Source organism: Loxodonta africana, chromosome 7 (genome assembly GCF_030014295.1).
Source record: "Loxodonta africana isolate mLoxAfr1 chromosome 7, mLoxAfr1.hap2, whole genome shotgun sequence".
Taxonomy (NCBI): domain Eukaryota; kingdom Metazoa; phylum Chordata; class Mammalia; order Proboscidea; family Elephantidae; genus Loxodonta; species Loxodonta africana.
Window position 1 is genome coordinate 131157876 of NC_087348.1, and position 24939 is coordinate 131182814.

The 24939-nt window shown below is 36.5% G+C and overlaps 1 protein-coding gene across 2 annotated transcripts in view; it reads right to left on the minus strand.

Moving 5' to 3' along the window:
• Positions 1 to 642: 642 nt before the first annotated feature.
• RDX (radixin) overlaps positions 643 to 24939 on the minus strand; it is an 87069-nt gene continuing 62772 nt past the window's right edge. Inside the window, exons 11-15 of one of the 2 annotated variants that reach the window (XM_010595444.3) lie at positions 19724 to 19854; positions 8914 to 9074; positions 7392 to 7484; positions 4831 to 5073; positions 643 to 3554 (exon numbers count right to left, since the gene is read on the minus strand). In XM_010595444.3, the coding sequence (XP_010593746.1) occupies positions 3390 to 3554; positions 4831 to 5073; positions 7392 to 7484; positions 8914 to 9074; positions 19724 to 19854 (793 nt within the window). In that variant the 3' untranslated portion in view covers positions 643 to 3389. The remainder of the gene's footprint in view (positions 3555 to 4830; positions 5074 to 7391; positions 7485 to 8913; positions 9075 to 19723; positions 19855 to 24939) is intronic. The other variant, XM_003415621.3, reaches the window with a different exon arrangement.

Genomic DNA, 24939 nt, shown 5'->3' on the forward strand with positions numbered 1-24939 from the left:
TTAAAAAGAATGAAGAAATAAGGTACAGAATGTTTTTCTTTCTTATTAGTCAAACTTTGGTTTATTAAACATTTCAGTAAATTAATGCTAACGGCAGTAATTATATTTTAGTTTTAACTTTTAAAAAGACTAATTTTTTTAACCCTGAATACATGGAATGGGATGCTTTTGGATTTAAAAAGTTTATCTTACCATTTTCATTTCTAAAAACATCACCAATCAACAAGGTGATTAAAAGTGGGACAGAAAGTGATGGGAATTATTTTTTTAAACACAACATTAATACAGAAACACTTTTCTAAAGACAAGCAAAGTGAGTTCCAATAAAGTCTCAGATAACTGCAAATGGTAACTCTAGTCATTGAGGGGGAAAAAACCCTGATTAGAAAAGAAAACAAAATATTATTATATAAAATTCCCTTTTCTGACAGGAATAAAGAGGTTCCTACCTGGCCTTGAGAAAAGAAATAATAAAGTGAGAGTTAAACTTTATTATAAACTGAGATGATATCTGGCTTTTAAATTATTCATAAAATAGATTTATCACTTGTTTACTTAAGAATCTTCATTTTAAAAATTAATAAAAAGCTTTTAAAAAGGCAATTAACTTTTAGATTTATGGTAACTACCCTGTAATGTTGCTTTAAAATAAAAATATGCATTTAAATAAATGCACTTAGCACAAGGTTCTTTAAAGAACATGAGCATTTTGGTAGTGAGATGAATCAATGACAATGAAATTTTAACGTCCTCGGGAAAAAGAAGCAAAGAACTATACAATAAAAACAATGACTGGAAACCCTAAATTATTTTCTATTGTCAAGACAGTCTGTTTAATTTTTCCACAGAATTAGCAATCACTAGGACTCCCATGGAGCCCTGATGGCAGAGTGAAAGAGTTAAGTCTATGAAGACTGTGAAATTACTTGAAATTTTTCCGATCCATTTCTCATTTTTAAGACGTGATGATTCATGGCTCTAACAAAGACTACAATTTTCAGGAAATCTGCAAGAAATCCATGTTAAATAACAACAGTGGACCTTGAAGGCATGAGCTTTTGTCACTTTATTGTTAACCAATGACTGTTATCCAAAATTATAGATGTAATTATAATTTAATTGTACAGCACAAAATTATGCTAATGGTAAAAAGCCTGTTGGAATTTACCAAATGGTCAAGAACACATTTTTACATTGCTATATGAACATGTGCTCTCACTGCTAATGATAAAGTTATAATTGGTTTAATCACTATGAAAACCCATATTACAAATGGTTGTTCTGGTTTAGAAAAATTCACACAGGTTTAAAAATGGATTAAATCCATTTTAATTCTAATCTACAAATAGATTATAAACAGTAAATATAACTGATAGTTTTTCAACACTGATATCAAACTGAGGTAGCAATGATGGCGCACACAATTCAAAATCAGGGAAGTTAATACAAATCCGATGGAAACCTAGGTTTTCACCTTTAATGGCAATTGCTTCAGTGCTCTGGGAAAGTGAACAGTTACGTCTCAAAGCTCAAATCACAAGGTCACCATCTAGGGTTTGAAGCATGTGCGCAACCACTGCACAACAGTTACTCAAGGTTATCTTCTGTCCTACGAAGTTCAAAAAATATATTAAACGCAACCTTTCCTTTTCATAATGTCTGCCCAGATTAATCCTTTTAAAGTAAGCAAAATAAAAAGAAGCGCAAGAAATACTTTGACATAATTTGAACCTACTGTGCATGACAATGTTTAATAAAATGGCAATTTTAATAGATAAATGTAATTTGAATGCATAATACCAAATGGAAAGTAGCTGAACCACACAGAGAAAACAAGGCTTTCCTTATCTTCAAATCTAGGTGTTTTAAAATAAAGAAAATATTAGAACATGTTAACTGGAAAGATTTTTTCAGTAAGACAGACATAATTGAAATTAACATAACCTAAAATTAAAGAATTCTAAAACAGGACTAACAAACCAAATTTAAGTATTCTTACAGACTGAAAAAAAAAATGCACAATGATTTATAAACCAAATATGCTAAAATGATTATGTAATAATTATATCAAGAAATGAAGGTACAGACATCCTTCATATGCCGCAAGGGCAACGTCTCTTTCATCCTCTCTCTCTCACACACGCTCACACACACGCCCTCAGACATGCAACACCCCTCCAGGAAGACAGTATACCAGGAGAGTTTACAATTTTAGTACATATCAGAGTTCCACAATTCAACTCAACACAAAAGGGCAGTTAAAAATTTTAGCACTCTAAGATATTCTGAAGGAAAATGAAATTGCAAAAATATTCCTTCATGACAAAGTATTATTATTATGTACTATAAAACATATAGCTTACACACTCCATTGTGTTTGAACAACCAGTCATCGCAGGTGTAGTAATGAGGTAGTATACTCTGTCCCCTCCTTGGGACTACTGTTTTCATATGCTGTCCTTCCGTAAAGATCCAGGTTTTTCTTAATGATTAACATTAACTCCCAACAAATGTTTATTTTCTTTTATTAAAGCAACTGTTTTTCTGAATTAATCTGTGAAAGAACAGCACTATTCAAATCTTTCAGAGACAACTGTTATTTGCAGTAGTATTTTTATCAATAAATTTTCTCCTATGGAACTGCTACCTGCTGTCTACATCTTTTTATGAATCAGCCAAGAAAACCATCAAAAGATGGCAGGAGATGAAAGACCAAATGACCCAGCTGTCAAAGATGACTGTAGTAAAGTAAGCAAGCATCAAATTTCCAATAATATCATTGGAATTAAAAAAAAATTAACCACCAGCTGCATACTACACTATTAAAATGTTCTAATCCTTTTCATGACTCATAGCCACCTTCTACGCAATGATCAAAGACTGCCCACTCTTCCACCTACCCTCGTTTTAAACAATGCCAATGATCCGCATGATGGGCACGGCAGGATATGAGAAGGCACAGTCAGAAAATGTGGCTGAGTGAGAATACGGAAGGGGCAAGGGAAAAGAGAGTCCTCTATCTAAACACTTGTTAAGTCACCATTACCCTTCAAAAATGTTCTAAGTGCTCAAACCACACATACACAGTTGTCAGACATGATAATTAGAGTTAATATTCAACAGAAAAAAAAATGGAAAATGAAAAATATGAAAGAAGATGATGGAACACTGTTCTCCATTCCCTGGCCCCCAAAATAAAAACAACCCAAGTATGACATCGCGTTGCCTTTATGCCGAAGAGCTCCCCTTAAATTTCTCTCTTAGCCACCACAGTCAAACTGGTGTAAGTGCTTTGGCAAGGTGGGATGCATTCCATCACATCTGCAAAGGCCTGCTTTTCTCTGTTGGTGGTTCAGCTTATGAAGAACATGTACGCAAAATAACAGCTCTCACATTGCTTCAAACTCATCAATACGCTGCTTCGTATTGCCTTGGCGAATCTGTCGCAGAGTCTTGTACTTATCACGGCCTGCTTTAACGTTCTCAGCATGAAGAACGTCATTTTGCGTTTTCTTGGTTTCATCTCTGGCTTGGGCCAATTCTGAACTTAATGCCTATATTTAAAAAATAAAAAGTACACTTATTATTTTTTTTCTTAGATTTTAAAAACTTAGAAAAACCATTTAAAGACACAACAGTATATATATACCAAATCTTTGGCATACTAAAATCTCCACTGTAAAATACTCTTCTTTAAAGTAAGTTTTACTTTTAGCAATGGCAGGGGTGGTGGTTGGGAAGGAATACCCATAGCCTTTCATTTCTATAATCATCAACTATGTCTGCACAGTCTTCTACACTGGTTTAATTAACTTTCTCATCCAACACTTGAAGTGATTTATAGAAGGTTTACTGTAGCCACTATACATGTAACCAGGTGGTACAAAAGCAACACTCTCGGCTGCTAACCGAAAGGTTGGAAGTTCAAGTCCACCCAGAGATGCCTCAGAAGAAAGGTCTGGCAATCTACTTCCAAAAAATCTGCCACTGAAGACCCTACAGAGCACAGCTCTACTCTGACACACGTGGGGTCGCCACGAGTCAGAATCAACTCAGTGGCAACTGGAAACCGTCCCAGAGTGATGTTACTGTAAGATCTAAAATCAATACCATGAGAGCTTTTGCCAAAAGTCTTAATATATTTACTATAATTATCACCTTATTTTTTTCTTTATTAATATTTAAAGATTTCACCAATTCAAAAATTAACTGGAGAAAAGCTCTAGCTATATTAAAATTTCCTGTTTTGATCTAATTATATAATTTAATAAACCGTCCTTTTGCCATTACAAATCTGGACAAGTAATTCAGATTATGTAACATCTTAAAGATAGTCTATTCAATATCGCTGTTCTTCAATGTACGCTTTACTGTTTAAAAACAAAATTCATTTTTTTTTGAAACACACCACTACTTTCTACCTTTTAAAATGGGGCAAGCTATAATTAAACAACTCGCTTGTTAAGTCCTGATTACACTGATGATAATAAACATTTGGAAGGAAGGCCTGGCAATCTACTTCTGAGAATCAGCCATTGAAAACCCTACAGAACACAGTTCTACTCTGACACACATGTAGTTGCCGTGAGTCCGAGTCGATTCAATGGCAAAAGATACCGGTAAACATTTGCTCATGTGCGAATGATAATGAGTTCAAAGAATGGATGAAATGACTGTAGGTCAAGCCCTCACAAAGAGATCACATGGCCATCCAGTGTTAGTGTTAAAGGCTTTCGACTATCGTACCTCCCTTTTTAATAGGTTTGCCTGAACGGATGGAGAAACGAAAGCTAAAATTTAAATGTGCATACGACGACAAATTTTAAGTACCTGGAGTTGTTTCTTAACACGCTCATTTTTCTGTGTTTCCGTTACGCGTTCTTCCTCACTTCTATGGTTCATTACCCCTTCATTTGATAATTCGGCACTAGCCTCAGCATTGTTCTCATCATGTTCATCGTGCTCATTTTCTGTTGGAGGAATGACTGGTGGTGGTGGAGGTGGAGGGGGGGTAGACATCACAGTTTTTAACTCTTCTTTGGTCTTTTCCAAGTCTTCCTGGGCTGCAAAAGCCTGAACATTAAAAATAAATTCATGAACAACTTTCTCCGAAAATTGGTAATTAAAAGGAAAGAACCAAGCCTTTAACCTGCCTTCTAACAGGAACTGTATTTCAGGGTAATGAAAATAGGCCCTAATGATGAAAGCTATATTCTTATAGAATGATGCCAACAAGTAGAAGGAGTGACAAAATTAAAAAAACATTTTCAAATCCTGATAATTCTACCACCTGTCGGTCAGCGTATTGTACTGTGGTGGCTTGCATGCTGCTGTGATACTGGAAGCTATACCACCCTGTGTTTCAAATATCAGTAAAGTCACACATGGTAGACAGATTTCAGCAGAGCTTCCAGACTAAGACAGTCAAGGAAGACAGGCCCGGTGATATAATTTCAAAAATTAGCCAATGGGTCACAACAGAACATTGTCCAACTAGCTTGCTTTGGACACGCCATCAGAGGGAACCATCAGTGGAGGAGGACATCGTGTCTGGGGAAGTGCAGGGCCAGCGACCAGGAGGGAGACTTAGTGCGATGGAGTAACCCCAATGGAGGACTCAAACGTGCTGGCCGTCTTGAGGATGACACAGACCAGGCAGCATTTTGTTCTGTTGTACGTGAGTCAGAGTAAACTTGAAAGCAGCTATTTATTATCTACCTACCAAATAAAACTATTAGTTCTGACAAGGATTATCAATCGTTGCTAAAACTATTATGTTGGTGGGAAATAGATATTCACATAATGTCAAAGAATGCCACAGCTAATAGATTACTTTTATCCACGAGGAACAAATATAACCAGACAATGGAGAAATAAAGACTGCCATTATTCTAACCCAATGATCAATTAAAACTCACTAATGGTGGGTTTACTAGATATGAAATGTCTTCTGATAGGATACAACATGAAGTATCCAATATCACCAATGATTTGAGTGATCACAGTGTCCTGGTTTGCCTAGAGAAGTCTTGTTTTACATAATGTCCTGATGTAATTATTAGAACAACTTTTCTTGTAAAAATGTGTAGGTTTGGACAACCTACCCATGATGCATCTTAGCCAAAAACGTTTGAATTAAATGCTCATTATCTTATATGGCCCACCCTTCCGACAAATGCCTGATTTTTCATTTGTGTTCTTCAAACAATGGCAGTTTCATCTACTTAGAAACCTCTATTAGAAATCTCAGTATCATCTTCACTGCATCCCTCTAATTCAACTTCACATCCAATCATTTGGTTGCCACGCTCTTTTGAGTCTACCACAAAATATGTCTCAACACTTCCTGCTCCTCTTTATTCTCACTGCCACATCTTTTAACCAGCTGCCATTGAGTTGACTCTGACTCACAGAGACCCCATGTGTATCAGAGTAGAACTGTCCTCCATAGGGTTTTCAATGGCTGTAATCCTTACGGAAGTAGGCTGCTAGTCTTTCTTCTGAGATGCGTCTGGATGGACTCGAACCTCCAACCTTTTGGTTAGCAGCCGAGTGAGTTAATCATTTGCACTACTCAGGGACTCCTACTATATCCTTAGTTTGGATCTTTATCTCTTAAGTAACCCTAACCATTATCCCAGTCCATCTTTCACACTGCTTCCTAAGTTATATTTTAAAATTCTACCTGATTATGTTACAATCCTGTTTTGAAATCTTCAGGGCCCAAAAAACCAAAAACCAAACCCGTTGCCATCGAGTCGAGTCCGACTCATAGCAACCCTATAGGACAGAGTAGAACTGCCCCACAGAGTTTCCAAAGAGCACCCGATGGGTTTGAACTGCTGAACCTTTGGTTAGCAGCCGTAGCTCTTAACCACTATACCACCAGGGTTTCCCTTCAGAGCCCAATGCCTACAAATACACCCCACTTAACCCCCTGGCTTTAGTAGGGTATTTAAAACCTTTTACAACTTAACTTCCTATGATTTAACATTGCAGCCATATTTCCCAGCATTTCTGAGCATATACTCTAAGCTTTGCTCATTTACTGGTTGTCCTCAACACGCAATGAGTGTAATTCCTATACCCATTCAGTTCCCTCTGTCTTCAGTACCTAGCCACTCCAGATCCTTCCTACCCCTGAACCTAATTTATTATCAAACTTAAAAAGGTTTCCCCAACTCTACCTCACTCCATCAGAAATTAATCACATCTCTGTGTTTCCAAAGTACTTAGCTTGTATCAATAGATTTACTACAATATACACATTTATACACACGTTTCCCTGTCTGAATTGTCATGGTATATTAGATTCATCTCTGTATATTTCGCATATTGCTGGTAGAAAACAGGTATTCAGTAAATCCCAGTGAATGAACAAAAAAAATTACTTTGTGTTGCCACTCAGTAGCTTCCTCTTCCTTTTTCTTCTTGGCTTCTTCTAGAAGTGCAATCTTGGCAGTAAATTCAGCAAGTTCTGCTGCCTAAAATAAATAATTACCAAGATTAAAAAACTTAATATATTTTCAGTATCCCTGTGACATGTTATGTCAACAAAACTTTAATGTACATGCTCAGGCTGTTTTATATGCTTTTCTTTGATAGTCTTCCATTTTAAAAAAAAGGCAACATTTCCTTAAAATCTTACATAACTGTCCCATAGGGTTTCCAAGGAGCAGCTGGTGGATTTGAACTGTTGACCTTCCGGTTAGCAGCCGTAGTACTTAACCACTAACCACCAGGGCTCCCTTATTTATAGTAGGCGCTTCAAATGAGCTAATAATAAGACAAAGTGAAAAAAAATTTATTACTCAATAACAAGTACTTAATTCTATTTCAGAAGCGGGAACTTAAAATGAGTTAATTCAGGAGTTTTTTTTTTTTTTTTTTTAAACTTTTATCAATAAACTATTTGCTAAAGACTACTAAGAAAAAAATATTTTGACAGTGCTCTATAGTTTAAAGAGCACTTTGTCAAATAATCCATGTGATTTGATTCCTCAACAATCCTATTTAAAAAAAAAAACCCAAACCCATTGCCATGGAGTCAATTTCAACTCACAGTGACCCTATACGGACAGAACAGAACTGCCCCCATAGAGTTTTCTTGGAACAGCTGGTGGATTCAAACTGCTGACCATTTCGTTCTTTGGTTAGCAGCCAAGCTCTTAACCACTATGGCACTACAATCCTATTAGGTGGCACTATTCCTTTCTTCAAAATGAGGGAATGGAGGCTCAAAAAGATCCAAAGAGACACAGCCAAAATATGTGAACCAACATTTAAGTCCAGGATCATCTAAGGGTCATCCCTACTCCTTATTACATGAAATTCCACTATACAAACAAAAAACTCAACCAATTATGGCCTACAGTTATAGCACCTAGAATTTTTGTTGATTTATCTAAAGCAAAATGTACCCATTAGCTTATTGAAGAACCTGGCCAAATGCTTAGTGAACCTGAATCTTTTAATGACAATAGCCTCCATTTATAAATAAATTACAAGAAAAAAATTTTTGTTTTATATACAAAAACAAAACACAAACCCACTGCCATACAGTCGATTCCGACTCATAGCAGCCCTAGGGGTAGGGTAAAGCTGCCCCATAGAGTTTCCAAGGCTGTGAATCCTTATGGAAGCAGACTGCCACATCCTTTCTCCCGCAGAGCAGCTAGTAGGTTTGAACCACTCATCTTTTGGTTAGTAGCTGAGAGCTTTAACCACTGCACCACCAGGGCTCATCCTGTTTTACATAGATGGAAAAAAATTTTTTTAAAGCTCATTCCCAACACTTCATTATTAAGTTACTTTTATCTTTGATTTGCTTTCCAGAAGGTATAATATACTTAGTTTTAGAAGATTCGGTCTATGCTTTCATTTAAATTTTTCTTTCTCTAGAAGGGTGCTTACTAGCTGTTCCTGGTTCTTCATCTGGTCAGCAGCTTGTTTTTCTATAGCAGCCTTGGCCTCTTCAGCAGCTTGACGCTCCTTTTCAAGACGTTCTGCTGCTTCTTTTGCTCTTTTTCGCTCCTGGTCCAGCTCTAAAGCTCTTCTAGTCTGTTCTTCCAGTTCTGTCAAATATATGTTTATATCCCCACAAAAATGATTAGCTACACTTATTATAATTATAGAAAGTCAAAATAGTAGCAAGGAATCTCATCTCTAGTTTCTAAAATCATATATGCAAATGCACAAATACCTCACTCTTACTTTGGCAAAAGTCTAACTAACCATTTTAAAAAAATCTACTCAACTCAAAAATAAAAAAAATTCTTTGTAAGTCAAGTCAGTCAGAAAGCTAGAAGCAGTAACTTTATTTTATTTTTAAAAATAATCTCTCCGTTTAAAGTTTTGATCTGAGTAAACAACTGGCCATCTGCTCTAGATATCTGTAAGACTTAGATAAGTAAACTAAGGAAATTAAGGTTGAAAACAGTATCTACTAACCCAAAATAGGAATTTTGATATGAATTTTTGAAATTTGAATTATTGGTAAATACAGCATAGCGAAAATAATGGATATTTGGAGATGAATGACATATTTTAACCTTTAAGTGTATAGATCATAAGACTGTCTTTTCTTATCCCAGTGAACTGAACCGCAAAAGAAATATTCCCACTAATCCACTGCCATCTAGTCGATTCCAACTCATAGCAACCCTGTAGGACACAGCAGAACCGCCCCATAGCGTTTCCAAGGCTGTAAATCTTTATAGAAGCAGACTGCCACATCATTTCTCCCACGAAGCAGCTGGTGGGTTTGAACCACTGACCTTACAGTTAGCAGCCAAGTGCTTAACCACTGCGCCACCAGGCTCCTAAAGAAAATATTACTAGCACAAAACCAGAACATTATAAAATGAGAATTTAAAAGTACTTATTTTAAGCAATTCTCATTTACTATAAAGTAGGTTTTGTGTCAGAAAACAACAAAATGCAACCTACTAGTGGGTGTTATCATGTCCCACATAGAATGACGCTTCTTTATACTTTAGAAAGATAAAACCTATATGTCATGAGATTTGGAAGCTAACTATCATATAAAAGCTTCTACTCTCCATTCTTAGTTTGGCCTTACTCAGAACTAACTTAAGTAGTAACTGCAGTTAAGCCTTGGGAGGGTTTCAGAGAGCTGGGAAAGAAAAACGACTCTTTGGTTAGGTTTTAAATTCTTGATAAGAAAACAAAGGCAAAATTCTATGTGGCCATTTGTCTATAAAGATGAAGTGTGTATAACACTAGATGTTAAAAAAAAAAAAAAAAAAAAACCCACAGCTAAATTCCAGGGCTACTCATTTTAGATTTGCCTGCTAAAGTGTGGCTAATAGAGCTAGCCTAGCATTTCTTTCCACCTGGTTGTCAGCTTATGATCATCGTTTTTCCCATCTGGTTGATTTGCATAAAAAGTAAGCCCCACAACGCTCATGGTCTTACCATTCATCTAAATAAGCAAGCAAATAAAGTTTACAAATAAAAGCAATGCTTTATTTTCTCTTGTAATAAAAATTCTTTCTGTACCATAAAATAAGAGAAATAAGTTTGGGTTACAAAGCTAAATCATGAAATAAATTAATTCCCAATATTAATAATTTTCTTATCGTCTTTTTATAATAAACATCCATTTGAAGAATTATGGTCAAGGCAATGGCTCTACTGCGGTATACTAACAATTATACAAACGTCTAAATTTTTTTAATTGTTGAAAAAGAACTCTGAAAACATCAAATTTACTCCAGTCTCTTCTAGAAAGGATAAGAATTTCCCATTTTTTTCTATTCAAATTACCTGAGTTAGAAGAGGGGTTGGCAAACTATGGCCTATGGGCCGAATGCAATCCACTGCTTTTTAAAAAGAAAAATAAGCATTTTACTGGAACACAGCCACCCTCGTTCATTTACATATTGAATATGACTGCTTTCATGCTACAAAGCTGAGTTGAGTGGGTGCGAAAGAGACTATATGGCCTGCAAAGCCTGAAACATTTACTATCTGGGCCTTTACAGAAAAAGTTTGCAAACCCATGAGTTAGAATATTTCTATGAAACAAACATGCCTCTGGACCAGTGATTCACTTATAATCCCCGCAAAGTGGGATCAGATCAGAAAGGTGAATAATATACCAGTTTTTTGCTATCTGGTTTAAAAACTCTAGGACTTGAAATTTTTGAGGTCTGGCATGTGGGAAGAGGGTACTGAGGAGTCTGGCTTACTTAGAGTATCAGCTCTTTCAGGACTAAGGTTAAAGTTTGAGAATTAACTCCTTCTCTCATTAATAGTATATTGATAAAAACGGTTATGGTGTCTAATTGGGAGTGGGTGAGAAAAGCTGCTCTAAATTCAAGCTAATAAAAATTGTAAATGCTTCCCTTTCTCAACCAAGCATTATTTGACTTTGACGGATCTAAGATTTTGTGAGCCAAATGATCTCTTAATTTGTATTTCCCCAAGTGCAAAGCTTGAAAGCTATGTAATTGTAGCAGCATTAGTGAAATATACATTAATAAACAAGATCTACCAAAAGGACTATGGATTTTCCTTCTTTCCAGTCAAAGGCAATAGTTCATTAACTGTCACCTTTTTTACCTTGGGAAAACTATTTCAAAAGAAAAGCAAATAAAAGTTCCATAATCAAAATTCTTAGAATCATGGAGTAAAGAGTATGATCACAAACTACTCATTGGAAAAGCAATTTTAAAATATTCGTACTACATCTAAACAATAAAATGGGGATTATATCACGGTAAAAAAAAAAAAAAAATCATCTCTATATATGAATCTGGAGTGATTTTTCAAGGTATATTGTTAACTGAAAACAGCAAGGTGCTAAAGATATATTCAGTATGCTACTTTTTTGTGTACAAAAGTAGAAACAAGAATATGTTTGTGTGTATATTATGTATCTACTTATTTTGCATATAAAAACTGGCATTTGCCTATACCCAGCAGAGGGGAATAGATGCAGAGTAGAATACAGCAGCCTGAGACATTCAGAGTTTGGAATTACCAAGAAAGCCAAGGCTTGACAGGCTAAGATCCTGAAAAGAGTGAACAACAGAAAAGTAAGCCAAATAACTTGTGTTAGTTCTCCTCAAGATGTTTGCCAGCTCCTGAACTGCATGCATATGGGATAAGACACTATGAAAACAAGCAAAAAGCAGCTGTAATAGGCTAAAGACCTGAGTGATCAACACTCTCTTGTACCTGGGGAGTCAAGGGCTGGCGTTTAGGGCCCTCTAAGTTTTTTTTTTTTTTAAGATTAAAGGGCTCTATAAGTTTTTTTTTTTTTTTTTTTTTTTTTACTAACTACTCTAGTGGCTCAGTGGTTAAGAGCTATGGCTGCTAACCAAAAGGTCAGCAGTTCGAATCCACCAGCTGCTCCTTGGAAACCCTATGAGGCAGTTTTACTCTCTCTTATAGGTTAGCTGAGGTGGAACAACTTGATGGCAATGGGTTTTTGTTTTTTTTTTTGGGGGGGGGTTAGTAACTAGTCTTTCAGATGAAACCCCCAAAGGGCTATAAAACTAGTAGTGCGGAAAAATCAGAAAGAGATCAACCTTAACAACGCCTGAAACTCAGTTCAACTCCATCGAGGTAATCTGCACATAATTTACCTGTCAAAAGAAAATTAAATCCTCTCTATAAAGGAAAACAACACTATGCAAAGTCTCTATAGCTTTTCATACACAATGCTGAGCATTCAACCAGAAATTACCACACGCACCAGGAGTTAGGGCCTAATGACCAAAAAGCGGGGAGAGGGAGAGAGAGAGAGAACAAATACTGGATTTAAGAAATAAAGATGTTAAAGCAACTAAAAAAAAAAAAATTAAACATAACAAAGGAAAAACAAAACACTGCAAAAGAAATATAATCAATGAAGAAACAAATAGAATATGAAAAGACAATAGTTAAAATTAAGAATTCAGTCAATAAGTTTAACAGCAGATTAGATACTTCAGAAGACAGAATGTATGAACTGGAAAATACTGAAAAGAGAATAAAAAGATATACAGGACAAAATAGAATGATCCAACGTACATATAAGTCAGGTCCCAGAAGGAAAGGAGAGAAAAAAATCAGAGCAAAAGTAACATAAATATTCATAAAAAAGCAGCTTCATATCTTACTGAAGCCATGATGCTGATATCATCAGAGCAGGGTCATCTATCACTGGAATTATAAATGAACAGTAACATGAAACAACTACTGCTCATCTAAACCTGTTAAAAAACTTGTTGCCATTGAGTCAATTCCGACTCATAGCAACCCTACCGAACAGAGTAGAACTACCCTAGAGGGTTTCCAAGGAGCGCCTGGCGGATTCCAACTGCCGACCTTTTGGTTAGCAGCCATAGCTCTTAAACCAATATGCCACCAGGGTTTCCACTGCTCATCTAGGAAAGATGAAAAAGTAAAGTGTGAGAATGAAAGACTAAAGAAAAGTGACAACAGTGATTTTCAAACATTTCACAAAGACCCTCTGCAGAGGATGCCAAGGACCAGAATCTTTATTATAATTTATAAAAGTTCAATTCATCAGTCACTTCCTTATGGTTATGAATACACTCTCCTTTGCAGCCTCCTAAAATTTTGTTTTACCTTTCACATTAGGTCCACAATCCCTCCATAGAGAAACACCTACTAAAAATTAAGAGAACTTAGACAGGGGCCCAGACACTACTAATTTTATTTTCACTGAACAGTGAGCCAGTAGAACCATGCATTGGAAACAAATACCTCCCCAAAAGATAAAATATCTGTAACCACCAAAACTGCAAATATGAAGTGCATGTGGAGCTCTCCCTGTGGCTGAGAATGAAAGATTAAGAAAATCTAAAAAGCCAGACTTGGAGGCAGGAGGGAAGATCCTCAATAGAAAAGCTGAATATAAATGCCAACTTCAGAAATAAATCAGAGTTCTGAAACTTGTCACCACATTCAGAAACTGCTACCACATCCTCAATGTGCAAAAGCAAACACACTGCAAATATTATAAAGAAGCATTCCAACAGCTGATCTTCCTGCCTTCGACTTTCCATCTCCAGAACGTCCTCTCTGGGAGTTCTCTATTCAGAAAGGAATTATAAATAATCAGAATGGAGGCTATAGAAGATGGAAGGCGAAGAAACGTATAGTTAACGCAACAAAACATGAGAAACTGGAATGATCTAAGAGATGCATCACCCAGTCAAGCCCTAAGAGAAAGGGTTGTTGTTAGGTGCTGTCAAGTTGGTCCCCAACTCATGGTGACCCAATGTGTTACAGAGTAGAACTCCTTGACAGGGTTTTTTGGGGGCTGTTTTTATCTTTACAGAAGCAGTTCGCCAGGGGGGAGAGAGGGTACATACTTGAAATATGCAGAACACCCAGGCTACTGACAAAGGAATCCAGCTTTGGCAGATGTTAAACTCTTCTAGAGGTTCAGTTTACCCTGTTAAAAATTAAATGGCTACCTAGAGTAACTTTTTCAAGTAATTCCTTTTCTCAGCTTCACAGTTATAATTTATAAAAGCATGCTATGTGTAACAGTTAACAATTAATGCCATGCCCAGTACCCAGTGCCGTCGAGTCGATTCCGACTCATAGACTAATGCCATAAGAAAATGTAAAATCAAAGTAACGTGGAAGCTTTGAAAACTAACTATACACATTTTGTTGTATACCTATTCATCATCAGACATCCACTATAAACCTTTCTAGATACAACTATTAATCGAACAGTGTGACACTGGCAACAGGACAGACAGACAGATAAGTGGACCAGAGCAGGGTCCAGAAGCAGACCCAGACATATCCAGTCTTCCAGATTCGTGACAAAGGTAGTACAATGGGGAAGGGATAGTCTTCGCAATGAATGGTGCTGAGTCAACTGGATATCCATATTGGGGAAAAAAAAAAAAAAATCTTGACTTCTACAAGTATCTGTTACATATGGATTACGCACCTAAATAAAAGGGAAAACAAAGCTTCTAGAAGGTAGAAAAAGAGAACATATTCACAGCCGTACGGAAAAGAATGATAAATTGAACTTAAAATTAAGAACTTCTCTTCATCAAAACGACAACATCAAGAGAGTGAAAAGGTAAGCCATGGAGAGTTTTTTTTTAAATGCATGTTGTTTAAGTCCTACAAATCTGTAAGAAAAAGACAGATAATCCAATTTTGTACCATGGGCAGAAGACTTGAAAAGGCACTTCACAACAGCATTTGCTAAAGTGCTCAAGATCATCAGTAATCAAGAAAATGCACTGTACTCACCAAACTCACCAGAGTGGCTCAAAAAAAAGGTTAAAAAACAGTAACAAGTGGCAGAAGTAGCGGAGAAACTGCACTTTGACTGGCTGCTGGGCAGTGAAAGCCGACACAATCACGTCAGAAGACCGCGGGCACCATCTCCTAAACCACCGGAACACACGCACGGCCTGTGATGCAAAACTCTGCTCGGGGATACACAGCCCCCAAATCAGGACCTAAGTATAACAAACCCTATGGAAAAGAACGCTCACGGCAGCCTTATTTACAATAGCCAAAACATGGAAATATCCCAAATGTCCATCGTCAGCAGAATGCAGACACTGTAGAACACACACACAACAGAATGCTACGCAACAATGGAAAAACAAATTCCAGCTACATGCATAAGTATGAACAAAAAGAAGCCACACACAAGAATACATGTTTCATTTATATGTAGTTCAAAAATAGGCATGGCTATTCTAAGGCAAGACACCAAAAGCAGAAGTGACCCAAAAAGAAAAAACACATTCAAATTACTAACTTTTAACCTTCAAAGGGTACTATCAACAAAGTGAAAAAACAACCCAGAGAATGGGAGAAAATATTTGCAGAACATGTATCTAATAAAGGACTTGTATACCCAGAAGAGATAAAGAACTCTTAGGTTATTTATCTTTTTATTGTTGACTTCTAATTGAAAAACAGGCAAAAACTTGAACTGATATTTTTTCCAAAGAAGACAGACAATGGCCATAAGCACATGAAAAGATACTCAATATCATTAGCCATTAGGAAAACACAAACCAAAATCAAAATGCGATACCACTTCCCACACATCGGGATGACTACAATCAAAAAGACGAATAATAACAAGTGCTGGAAAGGATGTAGAGAAATCATAGCCTTGCAGATAGAAATGTAATGTATGGCCACTTTAGAAATCAGTTGGGCAGTTCCTCAAAAAGTTAAACAGAGTTATCATATGACCAATAATTCCACTCTTAGGTACACACAAAACATACGTCAACACAAAAACCTATATACAGATGTTCGCTGCAGCACTATTCACAATAGCCAAAAAGTGGAAACAACCCGAACGCCCATCAGTTGATGAATGGATAAATAAAATGTAGTACAGCCATAAGATGGAATACCATTCGACAATAAAAAGGAACCAAGTCCTGATACATGCTACAACAAGGATGAACTTTGAAAACATTATGCTGTGTGTAAGAAGTCTGTCAAGATGACATATTATAGGCAAACATACAGAGACTGAAAGTGGATTAGGGGGTTGCCTAGGGCTGGAGCTGGGGGAGAAGGTTGGGGAAAGATGGGAGCAACTGTTAAAGGGTACATGGTTTCTTTTTTGAGGTGATCAAAGTGTTCTAAAACTGATTGTGTTAGTTGCACAACTCTGGATATACCAAAAACATTAAATTACACACTTCAAATGAGTGAATTATTATGGTATCTGAATTATCTCTCAATAAAGCTGTTTAAAAAAAAGACTAAACTCTATGATGATATAAGCCAGAATGCTGCCTACCTCAGGGGCAGAATAATAACCACAAAGGGACACAAAGGAGGTTTCCCTGAGTACTGGTAATGTTCTAGACCTTATAGGAGGTACTTACAGGAATAAATTCACTTTGTAAAATTCTTCGAGCCTTACACTTAAGATGTGTGCACACTATTGTATATGTGCTACTTATTCAATGAAAAAATGTTTATTTTTTTAAACACAACAATTTTAAAAAATATCACAAAGCTAAGGTAGGGATTATTACTTCCATGTAGAAATTCATAATCTGAGGAAATTTGACAAGTAAAAAATTACTGGCTTATGATCATATTCTAAATTAATGACAGAATTAAGGCTTGGCTCCTAATTGTGTAACAATGTATACCTAAATTAGATCCCCCCACACACCCACAACTACTACCCTTCACATTATGCTTACTTCCTTCATAGTACTTGCCACAAAAAAAAAAAAAAATGATTTTGTTATTCCTCTGTCTTACCTTAATAAAACATAAGCTCCATGAGAGCAGGGGCCTTTATTTAATACTGTAACGCCACTACCTAGGACAGTGCCTAACACATACTACATGCTTAATACACATACAGAATGAATGAAATCATTGTATCTCGACTCTTTTCTATGTCTTCTTGATGGTGGGAATTTACTTCAATATTTGTTGGAACAGCCATTGAACGTAGGCCCGACCATATTATATCTCAAATATAGTCACCAATATATCTTAAATCTGGTTAAAGGAAAAAAAGATAAATGAAATTAAATAATTTAACAATGATGTATTATGGAAACGTAAAATGGCAGATTGATTCCATTTAATGAATTGTGATTTATTTGAAATAATGATTTCAACCATAAAATTAAACAAAATGGCAATAACGAAGTACAAAAAAGTTCCTTCTACAAACAAAAAAATTACAGGTTAATCTACCCACTAAATATCACGACTTATACATGGCCACAGTTACTGCAGCTAGGTAAGAATTCAGCATAAATTAAGACAATTATACAGAAGTTAGGGCAGTCTAAGAAAGCTTTATTTGAAATTCAAAATGAAAAACAAGTTGGATGTCCTCTGCTTTAAGGTCACTGATTTGAAACTGTGTCTTGATAAACATGTTCTGTGTTCTTTCTTATGTTCTATCTTCCTTATACTCTTTAATGCTTCTTTGCTTGAGGACTTTTCTGTATGTAAACCATTAGTATTTTTATTATACATCCTAAATAAATGAGATCGAAAGGCTTAGTAAGAAGTTATTCTCTCAGAAAAGGTGTTATGTAAATGAAAAAGCACTATCATTCAATCTTTTCTTTAAAATCAGAGCACTATTATAAATTCTCCTAAACTTTTTTTAACATACTCTACAAATAAGAGATTTTTTATTACAGCATTCTCTCCTTTGAAGTACTGCTTACACTACTCTCTGACAGAATACACTACCCCATGTTATTTATATATTTATTTATATATCATTTCTGTGGACGACATAGACTTCATATATACTCCATGTATCCTGTATGTCTGTATTACTAGAATACTGAACAAAAAAAGCACTTTATAAATGTTTATATGGACAAGATTGTTTAAAAAAAGAAACCTAAAGTGGTAGAAATAGCATCAAGCTGGATTTCAGGAAACAAGTCTGCCCCTGAGTTCTGGACTTCAAGCCAGTCTCTTAGCTACCTTAGGTCTTTGAACTAAATAGTTTCTAGGTCTTTTCTAGTTCAGAGAAGCGAGGCTTCTAATGAAGTCAGAATAAAATTCAGGATCTTCTCTTAGAAATATTATTTCCAGTCCTCTTGGAACTGAAATGGTAAACAAGTTTGTGAATTAACAGCAATCCTTGTGACTTCTCTCTCTAGCTACTCACATGGAAAATTATTCTATCCACTGCTCAAGAACATCTCCCTAGCAAGGCAGCCTGGTATAAGGAATAAAAAATAAGCTTTAAATAAAACTACCGGCTATTGCTGATAGAACCGAATGGCTGATTCTATTATTTCGTATTAAATCTAGTTTTGTCAGTAGTGAGATTTCACGTTAGCCCTTGAGATCCTACTGTGTAGGAAGAAGCAAAACATCTTACTTTCTTTGCTTAACACATTTTGACTTTTGTTCTCCCCATCTCCCCATTATTTGTTGTTTGTGAATAGTAAACACTAAAGTTACCAAATATAAACCACCCTTTATAAATCCAATGTATCTTGTATTTACATTGTAGCATCTTCATTACAAACTGCCTAGGAGGTAAGTTCTTCCAAACATGTTAAAAGAAGAACAAACAATACACAAAACACTATGTGCTGTACTATCTTCCAATATAGTGAAATCAAATCTTTTTCAAGGGTTGGGTTCCAAAGCCCATTTTTTTAAAGTTTATGTAATCATCTGAAAAACCCGCTGCCATCAAGTCAATTCTGACTTATAATGACCCTACAGGACAGCGTAGAACTGCCCCACAGGGTTTCCAAGGAGCGGCTGGTGGATCCAAACCGCTGATCTTCTGGTTAGTAGCAGAGCTCTTAACCACTGCACCACCAGGGCTCCTTATGTAGTCACAATTAAAGTTCCTTGAAGTACTTGAATGTCCATTTATTGCAAAAATGCTTTTGTTTAAATGCTATGAAGCACTGAATATGTATTTCTGTTTCTGAAACCCTGAACAATAAAGTATAAATAAATATATACAGTCACATTATACGAAAGTACAAATGCAAAATATTTGCATGTTTAAATAAAGAAAAGAAAAAGAACACACAGGTACTGCATAGCTGAATCTGCCTTAGTCAGACATGTTTTTAATGTGATTCTGTTAAATATAAATCTGGCAAAATTAAAGGCAATTATTCTATGTAAGACAAATAAGAGTTAACAGTAATAAGGAAACATACAATATGACAGAGCAACAATTTTGAATCCACTGTCAAAAAGAGATATTTACCTTTCTGGGCTTTCATTGTCTGTTCTTCAATTTGCCTTAGACGTTCCATTAGTTCTTCCTTTTCACGTTCTATTCTTTCCTTTTCCTTTTCTGCTATTTCTCTTTTCTTCTTTTCATTCTCTAATTGTGCCCTTAAAAAGAATCACAATTGCTCTGTTACAAATTAATAAAGAGAAATATTATTCACGTAAAATCTGAGTACCGTGAATCAACTAAGAAGAAACAGTATAATACGGGTTTGTGATGGGCTGCTAACCTAAAGATCGGCAGTTTGAGCTCAGCAGCTCTGTGGAAGAAAGGCCTGGTGAACTTCTTCCATAAAGATTACAGCCAAGAAAACCCCACGGGGTTGTCATATGAGTCAGAATCGACTCAATGGCAACAGTTTTTTTTGTTTTTCATTATATTCAGTTGTGTTCAAAATATCATTTGGTTAAAAATACAGGCCTATGTTTTATATCAGAAACCCTGGTGGTGCAGTGGTTAAGTGCTACGGCTGCTAACCAAAGGGTCTGCAGTTCAAATCCGCCAGGCACTCCTTGGAAACTCTGTGGGGCAGTTCTACTCTGTCCCATAGGGTTGCTATGAGTCGGAATTGACTTGACAGCACTGGGTTTGGTTTTTGGTTTTGGGTATGTTTTATATAGGAGCTCTGGTGGCGCAGTGGTTAAGCACCTGGCTGCTAACTGAAAGGTTGGCAATTAGAACTCACCCAAAGGCTCTCTGGAAGAAAAATGTGGCAGTCAGCCTCTGTAAAGATTACAGCCTTGGAAACTCTTTGGAGCAGTTCTGTTCTGTTCTATACGGTCACTATGAGCCAGAATCAACTCGATGGCAACAGGTTTGGTTTTTTGGTATGCTTAATACATATTCATATGCATATACACACAAGTGCTGGGTTATAGTGTGTTTCTTATTAAGAGGTCACAAATTATATGCACAAAAAAGAGCTAATTGCAGTTGCCATACCAAGAAAATCCCTTCTTTAGTAGGAGCCCTCTGCTGGGAAAAAAAAAACAATGGCTTGATGGAGCACACAGAGGGAAGTGCCTTAAAAGTAAAAACAACCTGGAAGGGCAACAATTTTCAATCAATAAATTATTCTCAAAAAAAATTTATAAAAAGAACCTAAGTTCTGATAAATATGCAACAACACGGATGAACCCTGAAAACATTCTGCTGAGTTTAAGTCAGATAAAAAAAAGTCAGATACAAGAGATCCCAAAGAATAAAAAAAATGACAAATGCATAAATACGGAAGTTTATTAGTGGTTACCAGAGGCTGAGGAAGGGAGAATGGGGATTTATTATTTAAGGAGTACTGAGTTTCTGTTGGAGCCCTGGTGGTGCAGTGGTTAAGTGCTAGGCTGCTCACCAAAGGTCGGCAGTTTCAACCCACCAGCTGCTCCGCGGGAGAAACATATGGCATTCTGCTTCCATAAAGACTTACAGCCCTTGGAAACCCTATGGGGCCGTTCTGCTTTGTACTGTAGGGTTGCCATGAGTCGGAAGTGACTCGACAGCAGTGGGTTTGGTTTGGTTGAAATGTCTGTTTGGGGTAATAGTGGTGATGGTTGCACGACATGGTGAATGCAAATATCACTGAACTGTACACTTAAAATGGCAAAATTTTACATATACATATACTACCACAATATTTATTTTTTAAAAATGAGTTATACAAGTTTAATGTCTCATTTATGCCTAGATAAAAGTTGACAAACCAGTTTTATCTCCTTTGAAAATTCTATTAGAATAACAGGTGTCTAACACTGTTTTAAGAAGATTATCATCGGAGTTCAGTGGGAAAGAGGGCCTTTATCATTCAGTTGCATCTGCCATGGCCCTGATGGGATTATTTCTTTTAAATACAGCCAAATCCATTCATTAAACATCCATCAAGAGCCTACTACAGATCAAACTCTATGTTGGGGAAGAAAAATACAAAGATAAGTAAGAAAGAAACTGTTAATCATCAAGTAATACTGTCTTAGTTAATTACATAACTATCCGTAAGTTTAATCACTATTTAAGTCATTAACGTGAATAATTTTTTCTTTTACTAAAAAATAATCAATTGTGACTTCATCTCTGAAACTCATCTGAATATGCCTAAATGTTCCCAGAAAGACCTCGCTGCCACCTGGCGTCAATTCTGGATTTTAGGCACAAAACCATGTAGTTTCTCAACTGCCACTTTCACCATAAAGCCTCTTGTGATTATGCTAAACCACTGATGTGAATACTTGTATTTAGAGTATGGGTTTGCAAACAGTCATTTTGCCCAGCTGTTCCATTTCAAAGACATAAATATTGTATCAATAAACTACAAATTTTCTGTACTAACATGCAAAAAATAAACTATTTTAGAATATCAAACTTTTTTAAAAAACTGCAAATGAGTCCAACTGCATTTTTCTTGAGTTAAAATTAAAAAGTATAATTGATATTCAGACATATTAATATCAAGTTTTTATAATATAGTGTTTATTGAGCACTAGTAACTTTGCTAAATGTTACTATTTCTCACAACAACACTAACGTAGAACTATTATTTTCACATCACAGGCAAGGGAACTAAGATTTAGAAGTTCTTTGTCCAATAGTATTATTTGTCAGAAGAGGATTCAAACCCAGATTTATCTAGTTCCAAAGTGTGTGTTCTTCGTATGACATCCAGCTGCGTCCTAGAGGGACAGAGCGTCCTGAGTGATACGGGTAGACAGCCACGATACAGAAACTCTATAACACCTATAACTGATATGTGACTATCAGACTCCAAATTGTAAACTTGAGGCTCTCAGCTTCTAAATCTGGTAACAATTTCAGCCATATGAAAATGTTCATGCATTAGAGAGTAAGTCATTATTTATGCTGGATGCAAACAACTTAAGAACAAAGACAACAACTTAAGAACAAAGACAACAGGGAAAAACAACCAATGATACATTAAGATCATACTCACTGCCAAAAGACCAGATATGAGAGCTATGGGGAGAGAATATGGTGGCCACATAGACCAAGGTATCGTAGGAATGAGGCCTCCTTGTTGCCCTTTTCCAACTACTGCTGCTGCCTAAGAGATTCCAGCAGCACCCGCAGCATGCCTCTGCATGCCCCCCTGTATGTCTGCTGGCTACTCTGACAACAGGCTTGACCAGAACAGTTGCCATTTTTCTCTCCCTGATCTGCAAAGCAGGGAAGAAATGAAGACTTGGCATGCCATTTCTGAAAGACTGCCAATCCCTCTGTGGCTAGAATATAAAACACCCTCTAGGCATTCAAATGAATTAAACAGTTATTGAATTCCTACAGTTAATAAATGCTTGCTAATGAAAGGCTGTAAAATTTATCCAAGAGAAGAACCAACAGATTGTTGCTGTGCCAAGAGAGAAATTTAAAGTCTTCCACTTCTGTCAAGGACTTAAGAGTAACTCAGAGTAAATACGAATGGTGCCTATTAACCCCATACTACATGTACTAGAAACCATGCAGCAATCTTCTTTATGTGCTGGAGTGAAGAATATGATATAGGAACTGTACACAAAATAATCCCATTTAACTCATGATGGAAGGTTTTAAAGAGACAGTGGGATCTTTCAAAGGGAGGAAAAGATGACAAAAAGAGAGACTATAAAAAGTTTTGCCTCTGAGAAAGTAGATGAAAAGGCTAAGAGGCTACGATGATTAAGAATACATGAAGTTCATGCTGCATATATTCCCACACAAGTAACAAACCACATACGGGGCACAGTCACAGAGGATTCCTAGACATACCCAAACAATCTGCAGGACTGGTTTATTGGGCCAAAGGCTTGGGGCTGTAGTCTTGAGGGACAACTCGGTCAATTGGTGTAACAAAGTTCACAAAGATAATGTTCCACATGCTAGTTTTCGTGATGTCTTGGTTATCTAGCGCTCCTATAACAGAAATACCACAAGTGGATGGCTTTAATAAAGGGAGGTTTATTTTCTCACGGTCCAGTAGGCTAGAAATCCGAATTCAGGGCACTGGTTCCAGAAGACTTTCTCTGTTACCTCTGGAGGAAAGTCCTTGTCATCAGTCTTCCCTTGCTTGGTCTGGGAGCATCTCAGCACAGGAACCTCAGATCAAAGGACATGCTCTGTTCTCTGGCACTGCTTTCTTGGTGGTATGAGGTCCCCATGTCTCTCCGCTTGCTTCTCTTCTTTTGTATCTCAAAAGAGATTGGCTGAAGAGACTATCTAATCTTGTAGATCTCGTCAATATAACTGCCACTTTTTTTTCTAATCTAGGTAATCCATCTCATTACATTATAGTGATAGGATTTACAACATATAGGAAAATCACATCAGGTGACAAAATGGTAGACAATCATATGATACTGGGAATCATGACCTAGCCAAGCTGGCAGATATTTTTTTGGACACAATTCAATCCATGACAGGTGAGTGGTGTCTGGGGTCTTAAAAGCTTGCAAGCAGCCATCTAAGATACAACTATTGGTCTCTACTCGCAAGGAGCAAAAGAGAATGAAGGAAATCAAAGGCTCAGAGAAGAAACTAGTCCACCGGACTAACGGCTCACACAAATCACAGCCTCTTCTAAGCTGACCAGACAAACGAGGTGGTGACAGGCTACCACTACCAAACATTCTGATCAGTGACACAACAGAAGGTCCCAGACAGAATGTGAGAGAAATGTACAACAAAACTCAAATTCCTAAGAAAGGTCAGACCTACTAGACAGACCTACTAAAGGAACCCTGGAAACAATCACCCTGAAGTACACTTTGAACTTAGAATTGAAGCTATGTCTGCAGGTCACTTATCAGCCAAATAATAAACTGGCTTATAAAATAAACAATATCACCTGTGAGTGATGGACTCCCTTAAACAATTAACTACATGAGACCAAACGGTCAGCATTTACCCCCCAACCCCCCAAAAAAAAAGTAAAGATGAGAAGGCAAGGAAGGGAAAGGAACCTAGATCAATGGAAATAGAACAAACAGAATGTAAATAATGAGAATGCTCGCAACTGTAAAAACTGTAACCAATGGCATGGAACAATCTGTATAAAAATTGTTAAAGGGGGATCAAATTTTCTGGGTAAACTTTCACCTACAACACAGTACTATTTTTTTAAAAAGAATATATAAATATAAAGTCCAATAAAGAACTGTTTTTAAAAAGCATGTAAGACTAAAGCCAGTGTGATCCTAAGTCACATGAGA